General features: G+C 46.9%; 1 protein-coding gene across 1 annotated transcript in view; it reads left to right on the top strand.

The window, feature by feature from the left end:
- The window catches only part of LOC308322846 (phosphatidylinositol 4,5-bisphosphate 3-kinase catalytic subunit gamma isoform-like), a gene marked incomplete at both ends in the record, with an annotated part of 33,783 nt that overhangs the window by 3,053 nt on the left and 10,224 nt on the right, over window positions 1–20,506 (top strand). Inside the window, 4 exons of the mRNA XM_080774336.1 lie at window positions 8,428–9,593; window positions 11,275–13,291; window positions 15,976–16,041; window positions 16,799–17,030. Of these exons, the coding sequence (XP_080630462.1) occupies window positions 8,428–9,593; window positions 11,275–13,291; window positions 15,976–16,041; window positions 16,799–17,030 (3,481 nt within the window). The remainder of the gene's footprint in view (window positions 1–8,427; window positions 9,594–11,274; window positions 13,292–15,975; window positions 16,042–16,798; window positions 17,031–20,506) is intronic.

Here is a 20,506-nt window from a genome sequence, read left to right as displayed (position 1 = left end):
GGAAGCCAGTGCAGTGATGCCAAAACTGGAGTAATATGTTCTCTCATCTTAGTTCTAGTTAAAACTCTGGCTGCTGCATTTTGGACAAGTTGTAGTCTGTCAGTTGTTTTCTTAGGCAGTCCTGAAAAGAGTGCATTGCAGTAGTCAAGCCGAGAAAAAACAAAGGCGTGGATTAGCGTTTTTGCATCGTCCAAGGACAAATAGGCTCTGATTCGTGCAATATTTCTAAGGTGAAAAAAGGCAATCTTGGTAACATGATTAATGTGTGAATTGAAATTCAATTCAGAATCAATAATAACCCCCAGGTTCTTTACTTTACTGTTACTTTCTACAGTCAGGTTACCAAGTCTGCTTATTATTGATTCTTTCTGCTCACTAGAACCGATTATGAGAACTTCTGTCTTATCCTCGTTTAGCTTGAGAAAGTTCTCACTCATCCAACATTTGATGCTAGACAGACAGGTCAACAGCGGGTCTAAAGCACAGGGATCATCTGGAGCCACAGAAAGATAAAGTTGGGTATCATCAGCATAGAAATGAAAATTGACTCCGTGGTTGGTAATGAGTTCGCCCAATGGCAGTATGTACAAGGAGAAAAGCAGAGGGCCAAGAATCGAGCCCTGTGGAATACCAGAGCTGATGTCGTGTTTGTCTGAGTCAAACTCGGCTAGATTGACAAAGTAACTTCTGTTTGATAGGTAGGAGGAAAACCAGGACAGGGCCGTACCAGACAGGCCTATCCAGTGTTCCAGACGCTGTATTAAAATTGAATGATCAATCGTGTCAAATGCAGCCGTTAGATCTAGGAGTAGGAGAACAGATACATGTTTCTTGTCAGCAGACACCCTAAGATCATTAATTACTTTTACAAGTGCTGTTTCTGTGCTGTGACCTTTCCTAAAGCCAGATTGGAATTTGTTGTGCACATTATTGTTCTGTAGAAACACATCCAATTGATGAAAGATGCATTTTTCTAAAACCTTGCCCAGAAAGGGTAGATTTGAAATGGGTCGATAGTTACCCAAAACAGAGGGATCAAGATTGTGTTTCTTGAGTAGGGGCCTAACTACAGCAGTCTTCAGTGAGTCTGGGAAGACACCTGATTGTAGAGAGCTGTTTACAATTTTTAGGATATCTCCAATCACACTGTCCAAGACCTCTTTGAGAAAGGTGGTGGGAATTTTATCCAGTGAACAGGAGGATGATGTCATCTGTGATATGGTTTTGCGGAGTTCATCTTCATCAATTGCGCAGAACGTTAATAGGCTCCCCCTGGAGAGATCTACTCTGGGACCATTAGCTGCTGTTTGAGGGTTTGCGCTAGCAGCAGCACCATTCATAATATCAGCTCTAATGTTAAAGATTTTGTTATCAAAAAAGCATGCAAACTCATTACACTTAGCTTTAGAGCCCGGGAAAGTTTAAAAGGTTTAAAAGTCGTTCAATGGTAGAGAATAGGACTCTGGCATTTTTCTTGTTCTCATTAATAATGCCAGAGAAATATGCCTGCCTTGCTAGACGCAAGGCTTTGTTATAGGCGACTGTTGACTTTTTAAGAATCTCTAGGTGGATGGTGAGTTTGTTTTTTCTCCACGCTCGCTCAGCTCTACGACATTCTTGCTTCAGTGAGCGTGTATGCTCATTTATCCAGGGTGTTATTCTGGTGTTATGTTTCTTTTTTGTTTTCAAAGGAGCCACTATATCAAGAGCTGACTCTAGTTTAAGATTAAAAAATTGAACCATATCATTTACTGGGGGGGTATCGGGCAGGGGGGGCCCCAGATGACGAGAGAACTCGTCGGCTGCAGAAGAGCTAAAAAAACGCTTTTTTATGGTATATTCCGTGATGTTTTTCTCTAGATCAGAGACAGTCATATTAAAACACAGCAAATAGTGGTCTGATAGCTCAGGCCTTTCAATAGTCCTTTCCACAGTGATGTTCAGCCCTCTAGAAATCACCAGGTCCAGAGTGTGCCCATGTTTATGTGTAGGCCCAACAACATGTTGGATAAACTAGGGTCATATCATGAAAGAATATAGAAAATATTATATTATTATATTACTATATTATTATATAACTTTTGTATTTAACAGTTTGCCTCAACATATTAATACAAGAAAACAGTCAGCAGTGCATATAGCTACATTCACATTTACCATTGTAATAATAATGAAAATAATGAAAACACAATTTCTTCCTCAGCATAATTGCTATACTGTAGCTATAGTTTTAGCCTGTGCTATAGCTACAGGCTACTTTGGTTTAGCTCATACTATTGGGATGTAGTAGCCTACTTTGGCCACTTATCCCACATGACTATCCATATTCATAAAAAACACTTTAGGATCCTTCATGACATGTTTAACTTTTTTGCTTACCTTCAAAATATCAATACCACAAGAGAGCAATCAGTGCAGCTCATTCTCTTCTGCAGTATGCTTAGTCTTATAACTAACAAGCTACCAAGTCTGAACAATTAAGACACACCTGCTACTCTGCCCCCTATAGTGGCAGTACATAGTATAACTAATAAAGTAAACCAATATAACACACGAGTGGTGTATTATATTCCAATATCTAACTTTAGTTCGCCACATGTACTGCATTGTCTCATTTGTGTGAAATATTATATATTGTCCTATTATATGTATTTTGTTTTTATACAATTAGTCATTCATGATAACATAGGTATAGGCACCAACATCACCATTCTAGGTTCAACAGGATAGAAGCTGGATATACACCAATACTGGGTGGAAACAAATATTATATGTGTAATAAGGTTTAAGTACCAAATGCTACTCCTGATTGTGAATCCATGCATATCTCATTATGTTCAGATTGGTTACATATTTTGTAGGGATGCACCGAAAATTCGGCCACTGAAAATATTCGGCCGAAAATGGCTAAAAATGTATTTTCGGCCTATTCGGTTTCGGCTCAAATAAGCCGAAAAATATCACCGAATAGTAGTAGTGGTCCTAAAGTTGTGAATCGAACTAAACTGCGAGAAAAACACAGATGTACAAGCCCAACGCGCTGTGCATTGCGACGGGTAGATAGCTTGTAGATCTGCTACTTTCAGCGCAGGAAGGGCGCATGCTTATGACGCTCTTTAACTATGCATCATTCAGCCGTCAGCGACAGTCGCAACACAACACACGAGCAGCAGTCACGGGCAGCAGCAGATCAGCAGATCCGACACAACTGTATTGCACATATCTGTGCTTTCATCCACGATTCCATAGCCTTCTAAATCTTATTTCCCATCCACGGGCACAAGCAACGTGATATTAGCAGCTTCCACCCGATCTGTGGTGGTGTTCTGTTGACAAGGGAAGCTAGTAGCTAGCATGGGAGCTAACGTTAGTTTTAACACTATGTACTTTGCATCCGTTCCCCAACACCTCACACTCGCTGCTGCGTTTACACGGGCAGACACAAAGACGAATGGGAATATCATTTGGAGCTTTAACAATGAATGATAGACTGTATCGTTGTGTCCCGTGTTTAATGGTCAGGGTCACTGTCCACAGCAGGTAGACCTGTCAAAACGATGCACTTCCCAAAAAAAGACATGCCACCACCTATAAATTCAAACCCACCTCTGGAATATTGCTATCTCATTCCAGTTTAATTTATTTTATTCCATAGTCTTAGTTTTTCTCTAATAAAGTTGTTTTTATTTGTTTTCTCATGTTCTCCTTGAAAAGTGTCTTTAAGTACTGAGAGAAGCTTTATATAAATAATATTATCACTATTATTATTACTTGTTTTTATTGCCTATGCTTATGTAGAAAAAAAAGCTCACTGCTCAGGTCAAATAGGCCTATTGATATGCGATTAAAATGTGATTAATTGAGATTAATTAATCACAAAGCCTCCAATTATTTAGATGTTTTTTAATGGACCCATAAGTGTTTATTATTTAAGTTAGGTTTTGCCATAATCATGTCTTTTGTCATAATCAGGTAGCTTTACAACAAAGATGTATTCGGCTATTCGGTATTCGGTTTTCGGCCAACTGTTTCCTATATTCGGTATTCGGTTTCGGCCAAGAATTTCCCTTTCGGTGCATCCCTAATATTTTCTTAGGGCTGATGGGGGTTGACACCTGACTACGCCCCCTATAGGCCAATTATTTTATTTTGGTGATTGCCACTCGAACCAAAATGGTTCTATAGACCCTCACCTGCAAATTAGTACTGAAAGTGAAACTTTTACATGAGTTGTAAATGACAACTAAATTTAACACATCGAACGCTAAGAGCGTACCCGTACGCTTTATGATACGCAAACATGCTATGCGCATACCGTTTCTATACGTCTTATGGTCCGAAATACGTCTTTTTATTGATTTCTGTAGTTCAACTATATACGCGCCCGGACAACTCATAATGTAACACCGATCGGCTCTACAAAGAGTTAAACCCCCCCCCCTGCTGAAAAGAGGTGTTGGTCTGAGAAGCGTCTGGCACCGCCTATTGGTTGGTCTATGCGAGGAGGCAGCCCTCCATTACGACGTAATGGAGACGGCCGTCCGGCATAGACCAACGCAGATGTCAGGGGATCTAAAATGGATGTGTCCATGCTCTAGTGTGTGTGAATACACTCGATTCCCCCTCCCCTCCTGTTTCTACATGGTTTCTCCCGAGGGAGAATTGTGGGGGGGGGGGTCTCTTCGTCTTGGATCGCATTGGCAGTTCCCCCCCCACTCCCAGTCCCCTCTGCTTTCAACTGCATAGGATTAGGCTTGCCTTGCACTTCTCTCATTCTTGGAAAAAGATATAACGCGATTTGCTCTCTGCCCGTATATAAACCTGCAACGATCGGCATTTGATTTCATAACGTTTGCAACACACATGGAGTCAGTCATGGACAGATTGCACATTATCGAGGGACCGCCATGATCAACTCGCCGCATAATTGTTGACGTGCTTCTGCTTCTTTACCCCGATCATCATTGTCCTTTGCCCAAACATGTCCAGACATAATCACCGATCCAGTCTCGCCTCTCACCTTATAGAGACGCGAGACTGGATCGGTGAGGTTAGTAGTGTTATGTCTGGACATGTTTGGGCAAAGAAAAAGCAGCACCCGATCTACAATAATGTTGATTATGCAAGATCATTTCCTCAAAGCCTAGTTGCCCCCCCCCCTGTTACTGCGATTGTAGCTCGAATCACAGAATGAGCGTAGGGAGAGGGGACATATGGGGCTACGATTGAGGCTGATGTATATTTTCTATCTAACAACTTAGGAGAGAGACTGACCACGATGCAGGCAGAAGAAAGTTTCCAAGTCCGTTTTATGATCAGATATGTGCATCAAGACTCTCTGCTTTCATAAGAAAAAAACTAATACTGTAATTGCGAACGCAGTGAGCACTTACTATGAGACCTAGCAGATCACGTCTGTCTCTGTGTGTGTGTGTGTGTGTGTGTGTGTGTGTGTGTGTGTGTCTATCTGTCCCGCTTTCTGTCCCGCTTACTGTATTATGTGGATGTGGACCTGGCCCTTTTGTGAGTCATGGTGACATGAGTGTGATGGCGTGGTCCTGCTTTGGGGACTCCTTATATGGTTATGGCTGAGTCATGGTGACATGAGTGTGATGGCGTCTTTTGTATATATGGAGCTGGCGTGGTCCAAGCACTAACTATGACACCCTGCAGATCATGTCTGTAATTTATTCTAATTGTTATTGCAATTTACGATCTGCGTTCGCTTTCCGCGTTCGCGCGTCTTGCTCGTAATAATAAAAATCACACCCCTGTGAAGTGAGCAGTGCAATGTTGTGAAGTGAGCAGTGCAACATTGCACTGCTCACTTCACTGGGGTGTGATTTCTATTATTATTACAGTATTAGTATTTTTCTTATGAAAGCAGAGAGTCTACTGTTTCATACGGTATATAGTATGTACATGTCGCTATAGGCCTTATTTTGTGAATAATAGTTATTCGGGTCCATGCCTTCTCTAAAGTTCTCTGGTGGGCGCAAGCTGCATTCAATAGCCAATTAGTGACAAACTACATGGGATCAACGTGTATTTGTTTTCCTCCTAAAAGTAGACATTCAGGGCTTTCATTCAGTGTATAGTATGTACAGTATATGATATTATTTGTGTTATTTTTATATCTGTCTGGCAATGTCTGTCAACTTCAAGCTTCCATATCTCTGTTGTTTTTTTCAAACGAGCAGCGTGCAGGCAAAAGCAGGTGTTAGAAAAAGGTCAATATCTCCAGAATGGAAGATGGTAGAATCATGGTATAATCAAAATTTTTTAATTGAAGTGGACAAGTTAGGCTTTCTTTTGATTTATGCGGTGTGATTCTCGCTATAAGAGGCCCCTCGCTGTGGGCCCCCCCCCCCCAAAAAAAGTCCCATGTTAATCGCTTAGCACCAGAAATCCTTGGTCCACTAGAAACTGTAGCACACTAAGGGCTGGATTTTGAAGGTGCGTTTTACCATGTGGTAATACATAAATTGGCCTCGCTCTGCGCACAATCGTATTATGAAAGCCTTATCGTCCCGTGTTGAACGCACACACATATGGAATACGACGTTGCTGAATATTTTAGCATTGTGGGAGTGTCCATATGTTAATTATTTTCGCTTTGCGCAATTTGCTATTAAGCCCCTTGACCTGCGCATAACGATTAGACGTGGGTCTAGGCACCTCATAAACGCAAAAAGAAGATAAAGCACTGTTTGATTTTACACTTGAGCGGCTCTGGGACGCTGCTGGAGTGTTGCCAAGTCTGTTTATTATAAGCGGCTTCTTTTTCTGTAAAGTTGCTTGTAAATATTGGTAGTTGTGGTTGCTTTTCTTGTTTCTAAAGGTTTCTCCTAATGTTGTTTAAACCAGTGATCCTCACACAGCACATTCCCATGTCAAGGATCCCCAGATGAATGCATTTGCCCAACTAAGGACGGCTAATACAAAAATGTAATTAAAATTTTACTTTTGAAAATAGCAGATCTACCAGCTCACAATGAATCACATTCATTCATTAAAACTATGAACTCTGACTGCAGGCGGATATATAATGATCATTATAACAATGTGCAAGAAAATATTTAAAAAGATAAAACTTTATATTTGTGGACAATCAACAAAATATGTCTTTTATTTTAATGTGGTGTCATTAAAATTAATCTGGATATAGCAGACTCACTATCTAGAAAATAAAAACATGGCACTTAATTTAAAATAATTTAAAATAGGTTACAGAAAATAGGTTACAGACCAGTTATATGCGCTTATTTGGGGATTATTTTTATAGACCTATTTACTTGTTTCTATGAGACATGGCAACAGCGCAGCAAAAGACGCATCCACGGCTTTTATTTTTGAAATGTTGAGATTAGAAACGGCCATAATTATTTCATTTCTCAACCTTAAAAAAAATAAAAACATCGCCATAATCCTTGGGAAGTGTGCTTTCATACGCTGTATCACACTCAATCAAAGTCTTCTTCAATAAAATGCTACGAGCGAAGACCATACGATCACGGGCATACACCACGCATTCAACTCATTACTCATTTCAAATATAATATAATTATAATTTAAATTAATTTAAATATAATTTTACTGGTGTTTCTCAATAGAAACAACTTATTTTGAGGCATAAAGGTGACAGCATGCAGTGCAATAGGAATAATTAACCCAAATGTGACAAAGTCATATGTCATGTCTTCTATGGTGCCAGCCTGAAGAAATGTAATATAACGATCCCCAAAGTGCGCATTCCGTATGTCACATCAGCTGACTGGTAAAGAAAATAGTACGGACATGTTGATTGGGTAACTCTCAAACACGCCTTAAACACTCCCATGACTAATTCAAGGCCGTTTTGCGCACTCCACGGGGTGTCGAAAGCGCTTCTTAACATGCTTAAAATTGCAATATGACATACCCCAAGCCCCCAGCTCATATTACTGTAATCTTATATGTCATATCATATGACGTTCAAAATGGCACCCTAAGTGTTAACATGGAGATGGAACCCCACTATACCCCACCACAAGCCCTGAATGGCGTGCTGGGTTTTAGTGCTATTAAATTTGCTTTTTTCCATCTCTCGAGACTTCGTGAGCTCCATCCACTTGCATGGAGCTCACAAAGTCTTGTGAGGTCTTGCGATACACGAGAGTTGTAGTGTCTTTACACATACTGTTGACATTATGAAGAGAGGATTTATACAAAAAAAAAGATTTCATAGCGATGGAAATAAGCGAATTAGCACTAAAACCCAGTGCCACATTGAGGGCCCATGAGGGCCCAATAATGCGTTTTTGCACAAAATAACACCTAGATCACTTTGGTGCAACGAGAGGTAAGAAAGCCTTCTAGCATGAAATTCTCCTTTAAGTAAAACATTGGAGTACTTTTTTCACTGCTGATCATTTCTTTGGTCTGCAGGCACAGGAGCAGAACTGGATTCCTGACCCACAGGCGCTGCTGGACCCTGAAGAGTACATCCTGCTCTACGCCAGGGCTCAGGACTGGTACGAGGTCTACGACGACTATCAGATCCTAAGGACGTTAGACGTTCCATGGTCGCGCGACGCCACCGGACGCATGGCGGTGAGGATGGTGGTCACGCGGCCGTCCGAGGTGGACTCGAAGGAGAGGCGGGAGCAGCAGAAAGGTCTGGTGCAGCTGATTGGCCACGACCTCGACGGCGAGGCCACCGACAGGCTGGGGGAGCTCACGTTCACGCGCAGAAAACTGGCGTCGCCGAGGCGACGGGAGCTGAAGGGCCGAGACGAAAAGGCCTACGCCACAGAGCCCTGGACCACGGCGTTCCCCGTCCCCAATGACCTGCAGGCTCACCTGAGCAGAAAGCTCCCCGTCACGCTCCACCACTTGAACCGCATCAGCTTCACCGTGAAGGTGGACCTCACGGCGACGCCCGACATCCTTCTCAAGGTCTTCCGACAGGTGATGGCCGACCAGGGCTTCGACTGTGATCCGCTGGACGGCCTGGTCCTGAAGGTCTCTGGGAGGGAGGAGTTCCTGACGGGCGACTTCTCCCTCAGCGACTTCCTCTGGGTTCGACAGTGTCTGAAGTCCGAACAGGGGCTCCACCTGTACGTGGTCCCCGTGGCGCAGGTCGTCGACGAGGCTCCCGCGCTCGTGGACTGGCCGCTCGTCGACAGCTTCACGGGCCGGTCCAGCTCCCACGAGGACCTCCGCCTGGACGGGAAGGACCTGGAGGACGTCTTCATGATCTCCCTGTGGGACTGCCACCGGAGGTTCAGGGTCAAACTCCTGGGCTTCGACGTCCCGACGCTCCCCGACAAAGCCCCTCAGTCCGCGTATGTGGAAGTCACCGTACTTCTCGGCAACAAGGTTCTCTCCACGGTGGTGTCCTCTCCGAAGGCCTTCGCCGACGAGGTGCTGTGGAACGAGTGGCTGGAGTTCGACATGCTGCTCAGGGACCTGCCGCGCGGAACCAAGCTGGGCCTCACCATCAACACCAACGACAGCAAAGCCGGCGGTGCCAATGCTAAGGCACCGGACGGCCAGCAGAAAGGGAAGGGGAAGGTGCTGTACTTTGTCAACCTTCTGCTCATTGACCACAGGTCAGTTTGCATCCAATGTCCATGCATGGCCTCGTATTTTATTCAGTCATTCTCTGATACATGTGCACTACGCAATTGATGCTGAAACATATGGTGCTTCAAATGACACTTCATTAATGAAGTGTCATTTTCAAGTTTCAGCATCAATTTGGTTGTTAAAACTGTTGCATGTGTTTCTACATGTAGAAAGAGTTTAGAACAGATGTTTGTCTGTTCAAGGTTCAATGTTGTGCTTTATTGTCACGTCTTGTGTACACGACTACAGGTACATAAGAGTAAAACTTATTTTAGTTTGGCTTCCTTCACACAATGCAGCAGAAAATATATAATATAACATCAAAAAGCAAAACACAGCAAGGATATAATATAGAGTGCAAAAAAGACAAAGAGTAGAAAAATAGTATCATATGTACATGTGCATGTTTTCCTTGTAGTAGCAAGTATTATTATTTTTTGTAAACAACTTCACAATAGGCTATGTTCCATAAATATACAACAGAAATAGTTTATAGAGGTGCAATTTGAGCTTAACAGTGCAGGAAGGGGGCAAAGGTGGTGGTGGTGGTGGGGGGTGGCTAGCGTTTTCCTTGTTCGTTCATGTATCTGGTTTTTCGGGGAAAGAAGCTTTTTTGCAGTAAACTTCCAGTAAGACTCTAAACCCGTTTGTCAAACTAACTCCAGCAAGTTACAATACCTGAATATCTGACCATGGCATTCCATTACTGAATGCTCTTTTGGGTTTTTTTTTACATTTCCTGATACAGTACATCACAACAACTATTCTTTAATAAATTGTTAGAGTGTAGCGACAGTTTAGTAACAAGACTATTTCTGTCCGTGCTAAACCCCTTATCTCTAAACTGCTTTGCCCCTTTCTTTTTTTCCTTTTTATTTTTTACTATTTTGAAAAAAAATAATTAATAGTTAAAATAGCCAATCTGCAAGCTCACAACGTGTCGATCTACTGTAGATCAGCTATAGTAACTAGCTGATCTATTTTGAAAAACATTTTTGAATAGTTCAACTGTAGCTGCTAGTTAATAATACAAAGTCTATTCAAAAATTGTATAAGAAAGGGCAAAGTATAGTTTAGAGATAAGGGGTTTAGCATGGACGAAAATAGAGCCCTTAAACTACAATATGCGTTTACTTCGTACATTGTATGAAACGGTGTTGTTTTCGTCGACTGTCTAAAACTACGACGAAAATGATCGTCGACTACCTTTTTTCACTGACGACAACTAAATGGAAACAAAATGAAAACTAAGTCATGATGACTAAAACTATGACTAAATATAGGCCTACAGACATTTTCGTCAAAAACAAAACAAATACAGACTAAAATGTTAGGAAGGGACTAGTGGACAAGAGCTCCAGTATAAGTCATCTTACACTTGGTTGCATGCTGAAAATAGCTGATCTACAAGCTCACAACGCGTCGCAGCGCGACGCGTTGCGAGCTTGTAGATCGGCAATTTTAAGCAAGTGTAAAAATAGTCATTACGACAGCATGAAGGCCCACCAAAATACATTGTAGTCGACTAAATCAACTGTAGATTTAGTCGACTAAAACTAGACTAACACTAACACATTCCAGGGGACTAAAATGTGACTAAAAGTAAATTAAAACTATTTTAAAGACTTAAGACTAAAAAAAAATCTAATATTTCCATCTCTCCAGGTCTCTCCTCAGCCAGGGGCCTCACACCCTCCACATGTGGCCCTACCCAGAGCTGGAGGTGAAGGAGGCCTTCACCTACCCAGCAGACAAGTTGTCTTCGGCCACCAACCCCGACGTAAACGATTCCATGGCCGTCACCATCCTCCTCGACCGCTACAGTTTCCCCGTGGTCCTGACCTGCAACCACACGATGACGACATCCTCCTCCTCCTCCTCCTCCTCCCCCCCCCTGCCGCCGAGCCCGGAGGAGGAGCGCGTCTCCTCCGAAGCCTCCTTCTCCTCCTCCAATGATCTGGCTACCGCGTCCTCGCCGGCCTCTCGTATCTCTCCGAGTTCGGCGAGGATGGTGGTCACGACGCAGCCGTCCGAGGTGGACTCGAAGGAGAGCCGGGAGCTGCGGAAAGGTCTGGTCCAGCTGATTGGCCACGGCCTTGACGGCGAGGCCCCCCTCCCCCCCCGCCCCAGAAACCTGGCGTCGTCGAGGCGATGGTCCAGGGCCACAGAGTTCCCCGTCCCCAACGACCTGCAGGCTCACCTGAGCAGAACGCTCCCCGTCACGCTCCACCACTTGAACCGCATCAGTTTCACCGTGAAGGTGGACCTCACGGCGACGCCCGACATCCTTCTCAAGGTCTTCCGACAGGTGATGGCCGACCAGGGCTTCGACTGTGATCCGCTGGACGGCCTGGTCCTGAAGGTCTCGGGGAGGGAGGAGTTCTTAACGGGCGACTTCTCCCTCGGCAACTTCCTCTGGGTTCGACAGTGTCTGAAGTCCAACCAGGTGCTCCACCTGTACGTGGTCCCTGTGGCGCAGCTCGTCGACGAGGCTCCTGCTGCGCTCGTGGACTCGCCGCTCGTGGACAGCTTCACGGGCCGGTCCGGCTCCCACGAGGACCTCCGCCTGGAAGGGAAGGACCTCATGGAGGACGTCTTCATGATCTCCCTGTGGGACTGCCCAGAGGAGCGCGTCTCCTCCGAAGCCGCCTCGTCCTCCAATGATCTGGCGGCGCCGTCTGCTACCACGTCCTCGCCGGCCTCTCGTATCTCTCCGAGTTCGCCGGATACTGGCCGCGTTTCTGACGCGACCGAGCGTGTGCGTAGTGCGAACTCCCCCGCCGGGCTTTCCCCTACACCACCTGGCACCAGCCCCCCTCTTTCCCCTACACCACCTGGCACCAGCCCCCCTCTTTCCCCTGCACCACCTGGCACAAGCCCCCCTCTTTCCCCTACACCACCTGGCACCAGCCCCCCTCTTTCCCCTACACCACCTGGCACCAGTCCCCCTCTTTCCCCTGCACCACCTGGCACCAGCCCCCATCTTTCCCCTGCCCCAACCTTCCATTACTTCACGCAGGCATCTCCCTCCTCGCTCTCTGACGCCAGCACGTCACCTCCCCCCCCTAGGCTGCCTCCAAAAAGACGGTCTGATGTCCCCAACTCCTCCACCACCACGAGCGAGCTTGATTCCTCCACCTCCCCTGAGGATTTCAACCTTATTTCTTCATCGCCAAATTCGCCCCCCGCCGGTACTACTGCTGCTGCTCTCGCCGGCGCGAATCCCCCGACCGCCACCACAGTCGACACGAATCCCCCTACCGCCGCCTCCGCCACCACCGCCGCCCTGCTAGCCCCACCACGGCCTCATGAGTCCTCATCCTCCCACCATCATCATCATCGCCGCCTCTCGGCTGATCCCACTCAGACCTCCAGCCGGTCCCCCTCGCCGGCCGCCACCACGGACAGGTCTCGTCTCCGGAGGTTCCGGGAGGAGAGCTGCCTCTACGCCTCCAACCTGCCCCAGTACCTGCGCAGCGTGGACTGGCTGAACCGCACCGCGGTGGAGGACGTCCACTGGCTCCTGGGCCACTGGGAGCGGCCCGGAGAGCTGGAGCTGTCCGTGGCGCTGGAGATGCTCGGGGTGGATTTCGTGGACGAGCGGGTCAGGAGACTGGCGGTCCGGAGGCTGGAGGTTCTGTCCAACGATGACGTGCTGAAGTATCTGCTGCAGCTGGTGCAGGTAATACCGGTAGTTTCCTTTATAGTAGTTCGTCCGCAAAGCATGTGCGAACTGTTGAGCAGTGTTGATTTTCGTCGACTAAAACTAAGACGGAAAATGTCCGTCGACTACCTCTTTCCACCGAGGAAAACTAAATAGAAACTAAATGAGAACTAAGCTATATGGTGACTAAAACTAAGACGAAATATACTGACAATTTCGTCAACAAATACAAAAGAGACTAGTGGACAAGAGATCCAGTATAAGTAATTTTACACTTGGTTGTATGCTGAAAATAGCAGATCTACAAGCTTGTAGATCGGTGTAAAAACAGTCATTATGACGGCATCAAGGCCCGCCAAAATACATTTTAGTCGACTAAATCAACTGTAGATTTAGTCGACTAAAAACGTATGATATTTAGTCGACTAAAACTAGACTAACAATAAAACATTCCAGGTGACTTAAATGTGACTAAAACTAAATGAAAACTATATTCAAGAGACTATGGGCCAGATTCACAACGGCATTTACGATGATAACATGACGTGACACTAGCGGAAAGGCATTTACGTGGATTTCCCACATTAATTTGGAATTCATGGAAATGGCCGTGAACTTGACGCTCGCGTAGGTTGGTCGGAAACTCCGTCAAATCCTACGGGACCTCTTTAGGTGGCGGACGAATCTACGCAAGCGTTCAGAAGGCTTTAGTCTTCATGCTGAATCAATAAATAGTTCCCAAATCGCAGATAAAATATGTAGGCATGTGTCCCTAACATTGTTCAGCACATAAAAAAATGATATATATAAAAGCCAGGACAGAACACGGCCCGGCCCGACTGGCATATGGTCTATCTATGGCATTCTATGGTTCACAGACATGCCGGTCTGACAGACAGACAGCAGTCACGACTCACGAGGGCTATAAATCCACATTATGCCATCAGCGCGTGCAATTTGGCCAGTCAGTTTTAAGCCAGCTCACCTTAATTAATTATAATATGGGCAACGTTGTAGCTGTGTAGGCTGTAGGCTACTACATTGATCTCATCATGAGATCAATCAAGTTTGCCGTGTCCCGCGAATCATTTTAATATGACGACATCATGAAATTAATTTACATCTGACGAAGAGGATATAGGCTATATCCGCTGTATATGGTTGAAAATTTAAATAGCTATGCCTACGTGTATTGTCCATGATCATAACAAATCCATTCTCCACATGGCATTCAGACAGATGACAGTGAGATGATATTAATCTATTCCCCGCATGAATCAATGCAGCTCTGATTAAAAGAATGTATCGGATATCTATTTTATTCTGCAGGCGAGTGTTCTTTTTTTTTTTTATAACCCTGCAGTGCATTCATCAGTAAGGGCTTATCATTGCCGAGTTGTAATATAGCATTTGGTCGTGTGGTGAACAGTAGCCTACAAATTAACTTCTTTCTCATTATGTGAAAGTAACTGTAACATCAGTTAACTTATTAGCGTTCTGACATTTAACAAGGAGTGAAGCAATGCGTGCCAAGTTGGCAAGTTTCGTTTATAATTATATCGCGCTGTTTGCTTGAAGATCTGTCCGTGCAGACTGGAACCTCCTGTCAAAATTAACTACTCTACAAGCTCATCGCGCTGTTTAAATCCTCTGTGCTGGCTATGATGACGTATTTTGAGATTTCCTGTTGCCTTATATGCTGTAGAATGGGCGTGGATGTTCCAACTAACCAGGCGACACCAGGCGAATGGCTTGGGAAAAATGCGGAAAGATACACTAAGCGATCCGAACAAATGTAGTGAATAACACGTCATCTCAACGTAGCTTGATCGGACGGATAAATACGATATCTGTTTCCGCCACCGTTACACTCTGGCATATTTATTGTTGGTGATCGAGCCCAAAATGACTAAAACTAAAATCAAAATTTGCTGCCAAAAACAACACTGCATGCTGTTGAGGCCGTCCGTTTGTCTGTATTTTGTCACGCTGTATGGAAATGTGTCCAGCAGAGGGTGCTGAAAATGCCAATACAAAGAGTCAGACGCTATAGTACAAACCCTATAGACAGAAAAGCTATATCCCTAGAATGTCATATTTCCATGATCGATTATGACGATTTGTCAGTGACAGTGATGTGCTATTATTAATTATTAATATAATATTTAGGCTACTGGCTTGTTCGTTGGACTACTGTATAGGGACTAAATTAGTTTCGCTCCTATGCCACCAAAACGTGGAACGCCCTACCAACAGTCATTAAGACATGTGAATCCCTTGACTCCTTCAAAACCGCTCTCAAAGGGCACCTACGGACGGCTGCAATTCGAAACTGGCCCCCATCTGAATCCCCTCCCCCCACCGCCCCTCACTGTATATGTTTCTTTTCCCTTTTTGCTTCCTTTATGATGAATTCCTGTTCTGTTCTTTAACTATATATAGAAGTGTCTATTTGTACGTCTCTAAATGTTTTGATGAATTGAGCATGGTGGACCCTGTTGTAAACAAGTGTAATGCTTAATTGGATCGTCCACTCACAGTTAACAGTCTGTGTATTGAGTTTGTGCTTGAAATGTACTGTAATTCTGCAAACTGTTAATAATATTTCAATCAATCAATCAATCAATCAATCAATCAATCAATCAATCAATGATCTACCACCCTGCTTTCATCATGTATCTGTTCTGGTCTGTTCTTTACAGATCCTCAAAGTGGAACCATATCACGATAGTTTTCTGGCTCGCTTCCTCATCCGGAGAGCTCTTCGTGTGAGTCAAGTAGTATTCATCTATTCTGGGGCGGGAACCACCTTTTGGTGTTTTAAGCATTATGTTATGTTAGTTAGTTAGTTAGTTAGTTAGTTAGTTTCATTTATTGTCCACGTGTGGAAATTCGTCTTCGGTCTCAAACAGTAAAAAACAAATGATTACAGCAACAACTTTTTTACAACTTGTTTACTATTCGCTGCAGCTTGCTTCTTCCTTTTACATTTAGATTGCCAAACCACATTTCCATGTTAAAAGTCAAGATTCCCTCTATCAGGTTTTTATAGACTGTTTCCATAATATGCTTGCTCACTCTAAAGGAGTTGAGCTTGCGTAGTAGGTGGAGGCGTTGGTTACAAGTTAAAAAAATCTGGTCAGTATTTTCACTGAATTTGAGTTTGCTGTCAATATATGTGCCTAAGTATTTAAAAGTGTCTACTACCTCCACTATTTGTCCACCAATTGTAATGGACTGCACAGGTTCCTTTTCATGAATGACAAGTTATTTTGTTTTTGTCACATTGATCCCTAAGGAGCTTTTATCGCACCAGTTCTGAAGAGATGTTATACTTTAGCTATATTGAAAAATAGCAGATCTATACAAGCTCATAGCGCGGCAGAAACAGAGAGAGAGCTATGAGCTTGTATATCTGCTATTTTTCAAAATAAATATTCTACCTTCCCTCAGTATAGCACGCGTATATACTCTGTATAGTCACCCAGGTCCTCTGCTTGTTGTATTTGTTCCCCTATTAAACAGAGCAAGAGGATCGGGCATTTCTTCTTCTGGTATGTGCGGAGCGAGGTGGCGGGGTGTCCATATTTCCGCCAGCGCATGGCGGTGGTTCTGGAGGCCTACCTGCTGGGCTGCGGTAAGGCCATGCTGGAGGGCTTGGCGCTGCAGGTCCAGGCCGTCCGGGCTCTGGAGGAGGTCGCCGGGCAGATCAAACAGCTCTACCGGCCCGGTCTGGAGCCGCCTCAACCTGCGACAGGTGGAGGGGACCAAACTATAGGCTGCAACTATATAGCAATTATTATCACTAGCCCTTACCCGTTGTGAAATATTGCCCCTCCCCCCTTGTGGCCGTGGGGGGTACTGCGCCCTGGGTGCGTTATTTTTTTTATTCACTGATAAATTCATTATTAATTTATAATTTGTTGAATTGTGTGGAGTCTGTCAGGTCTCACCTCAGGGGGAGGGGCGAGTTACCATGACAACCAGGCACGCCCATGGCCGGGTCATAGACTCAGTGTATTATCCCAGAGCAATTCTAAATCAGCTGCGCCTCATTCCGGCCGCCGCCCTGGTTAGCAATTAAGGACAGCCGCAGCCTGTCAGCCGCGCCCTTTATAAACAGCCTGCGCACCTAGCAGTATCAGATCCCTGCTACACACAGACGCTCGCGCAGCATATGCCGTCCACTCGGCGTTGGATGGTAAGTCCACACTCCTCTCACTTATGGACTCTCACGTATGGACTATGTTTATTGTTTGATTGTTTGTATCACCACTCAATTGCTCTCTTATATTCTCACATCACCAGGCTTGTAGGAGTGGGGCTGGAAGCACACGCAGGAGCGTGTGCCCACCATAGACAAGTATACACGGAGAGCCGCATGCATACTGGAGACCCACCTGGCTCGTATCGGGGACGAGTGCGGAAGACGGGACCCCCGTATGGAAACGGCAGCCCCACAGCTCCATAAGGTCGCAGTAAGACAAACCGTTCACTATCTATCACCCGTGTTATTAAGAAGAGGCACTCATAGTGGCAAATGAGCAGCTAAGGATAATAACGAAGATTGTGAATGAAGGAAGTCACCCTGTCGATGCTAAATGAAGACTGTGAATGAAGAGTGTCACCGTGGTGTTTTACACTGAAGATTGTTGAATGAAGATAACCCCGTAGAGACTAATGGAAGCTAGCAGGCTCTAGATAAAGTGTCACGTACACCCTGTGAAAGAAGACAGGCCCGTGTTATGTTTATTTCACCCTTGAAGAGACTTTAAGTTGGCTTGCGCCGCCAGGCCCGGTGAAAGAAGACCGTTAGAAACTAGAGCGCTTACTTTGTGTTAACCCCCTGACTGCCGTTGTCGTACCGACACGGCCACCCAGTAGATAGAGAGAAATAAGAATATAAATGCTTGTGTATCTTCCTGTTGGCCGAGCCTAAGGGGCCCTCCGTACCATCCCCGCCCGGTACCATACCAAGTACTTTTACTCTAATTACTCACCACCCCGTATCCGAGTACTTCTACTCTAAAGTACTCTTCTGTGCCTTGTGGATAGAGAAAGATACGCACCCCCTTACCTACCTCCGGGGGAGCCTCCTGGCCTCCTCTGGAACCTGGAAAAGAAGAAGAGAAAGAGTTATACAAAGGTCCAGTTGGTAGACTGCCTAGACCGGGTGTCTCAGGCCCCAACTTTGTACTTACCTTGTGCTCTGACCGTATGCTAACATCCCCTCTCATCCTCTGCAGTGACGACTCCCGCCTCGGAGCCGGGACCTCATGCAAAGAATATTACTGTCTGAGTTCTGTTTGTGAAAACTGACTTTGTTTGAACCTGTTGGAGAAATAAAGCAAGGGGCGCCATCGTGTGTCTAACCCCTGAAACTGCACTCTGAGTTGTATTTCCCACCCGACCTCCCACATATGGTGGAGAATGTGGGTATTCATCTGATCTCAACCACCGCCTAAACATGGCCAGCCCCGAATTGGCCGCCCTTCTCCGAAGTCAGACTGAACTACAGAACGCTGTGCGTGAAGTTGTCCGCAGGCTAGACCGACACGGTGATGTCCCTAGGACCCCCAACGCCGTCCTCTCCAAGCAGACCCCCGAGGATGACATCGAGGCGTACCTCGAACTCTTCGAACGCACCGCCGACCGCGAGCAGTGGCCCGCCGCCGACTGGGCCGGCATACTGGCGCCCTACCTCTCGGGAGAGGCTCAACGCGCATGTCGGGACCTTCCCGCCAGAGACGCTCGAGACTACGAGACGCTGAAGGCCGCCATCTTGTCCACCCTCGGCTACAGCCTGCCCGCCCGGGCCCAGCGGTACCACATGTGGGCCTATCAGCAGGCCCAGCCCCCTCGCGCTCAGGTCGCCGACCTCTACCGCCTGACGCAGAGCTGGCTGACCACGGGCGGAGAGACCCCGTGGATTGAGAGATTAGTCATAGACCGGTGTGTCCGTGCCCTGCCATCCGACGCCAAGAAATATGTTGCCCGAGTCAGCCCCACATCCGTGGACGCCCTGATCGCCCTCCTGGAGAACCACCACGTCTGCTCGGATATGCTCCGCCAGACCAAGAGCGACGCCGTCCCCAAGACAGACGACCGCCGAGACCGACGCCGACCAGCCCCGCCGACCCCGCCGGCCCCGGTCCGGCCCCGTGCCTCCGGCCCCCCCGACCGCAGCCCGCGGATCCGCAGGTGCTACGTCTGTAATCGGGAGGACCACCTGTCCTGGGCCTGCCCAGAGCGGCCCCCCGGCCCCGATGTCTCCATGCCCTCCGCGGACAGCATGAGAGGGCCCCGCCCCTGCCTCCACACCGGAAGTGAGAGCCGACGACAGACCACCCTCCCCGCCCGGGTTGATGGGACCGACACCCATGCCTTGCTGGACTCAGGCAGCGTCGTGACGCTGGTCCGGGGTGACCTCGCCTCCGCCACCAATGGACCCACCATCCCGGTCACGTGTGTCCACGGAGATGTCCGGCGGTACCCCGTCGCCCACGTGACCGTACAGACCCCCCGTGGCTCCGCGTTGGTCGCCGCCGGAGTGGTCCCCGAACTCCCCGTCCCCCTCTTGATCGGAACGGACTGTCCGCTGTTCGAGAAATACTGGAACCCGGGACGACGAGGGCCCCCCAGGACGCGGCGCCGCCGACGCCGCCGAAGTAGCGTACCCCTCGTCGCCTGCCCCGCCCTCCGCGAAGACGGGACCTCGTCCACCAGCAGCGGCCGAGGAAGTCCCCAGCCAGAACCCGGGCCGGAAGAAGCGGAGGCCTCCGACGCAGACGACACGCCGGCCCTCGGTGAAGACCCCTTCCTAGAGTTCCCCAGAATAGACGCGCCGCCCCCCCGGCGGCAAGGATCGTTCGCCACCGCTCAGTGGGCCGACCCCAACCTGGCTGGCGCCAGGCGGAACGTCGTGGCCGTCGACGGGAAGCTGAACCCGGGGGTGAGTGAGAAACCTTTCCCACACTTCTTCGTCCAACACGACTTGCTGTACCGCGCTTGCAAGGACCCCGCTGGGGAGGTCGTCGAACAATTACTCGTCCCCAAACCGTATGTGTCCCGAGTAATGTATCTCGCCCACTCCCACCAGTTAGGGGCCCACCTGGCCGTACAAAAGACTTACGACCGGGTCGCCGCCCGCTTCTATTGGCCAGGCGTTAAGAAGGCCATTGAGGAGTTTTGCCGCTCCTGTGCCGAGTGTCAGCTAACCGCCCCCCGCGGCGT

Source organism: Protomyctophum bolini (assembly GCF_963924005.1).
Source record: "Protomyctophum bolini genome assembly, chromosome: 10".
Lineage (NCBI taxonomy): Eukaryota > Metazoa > Chordata > Actinopteri > Myctophiformes > Myctophidae > Protomyctophum > Protomyctophum bolini.
The sequence above is the reverse complement of the archived record's forward strand: the minus strand, read 5'-3'. Positions and strand labels throughout refer to the sequence as shown.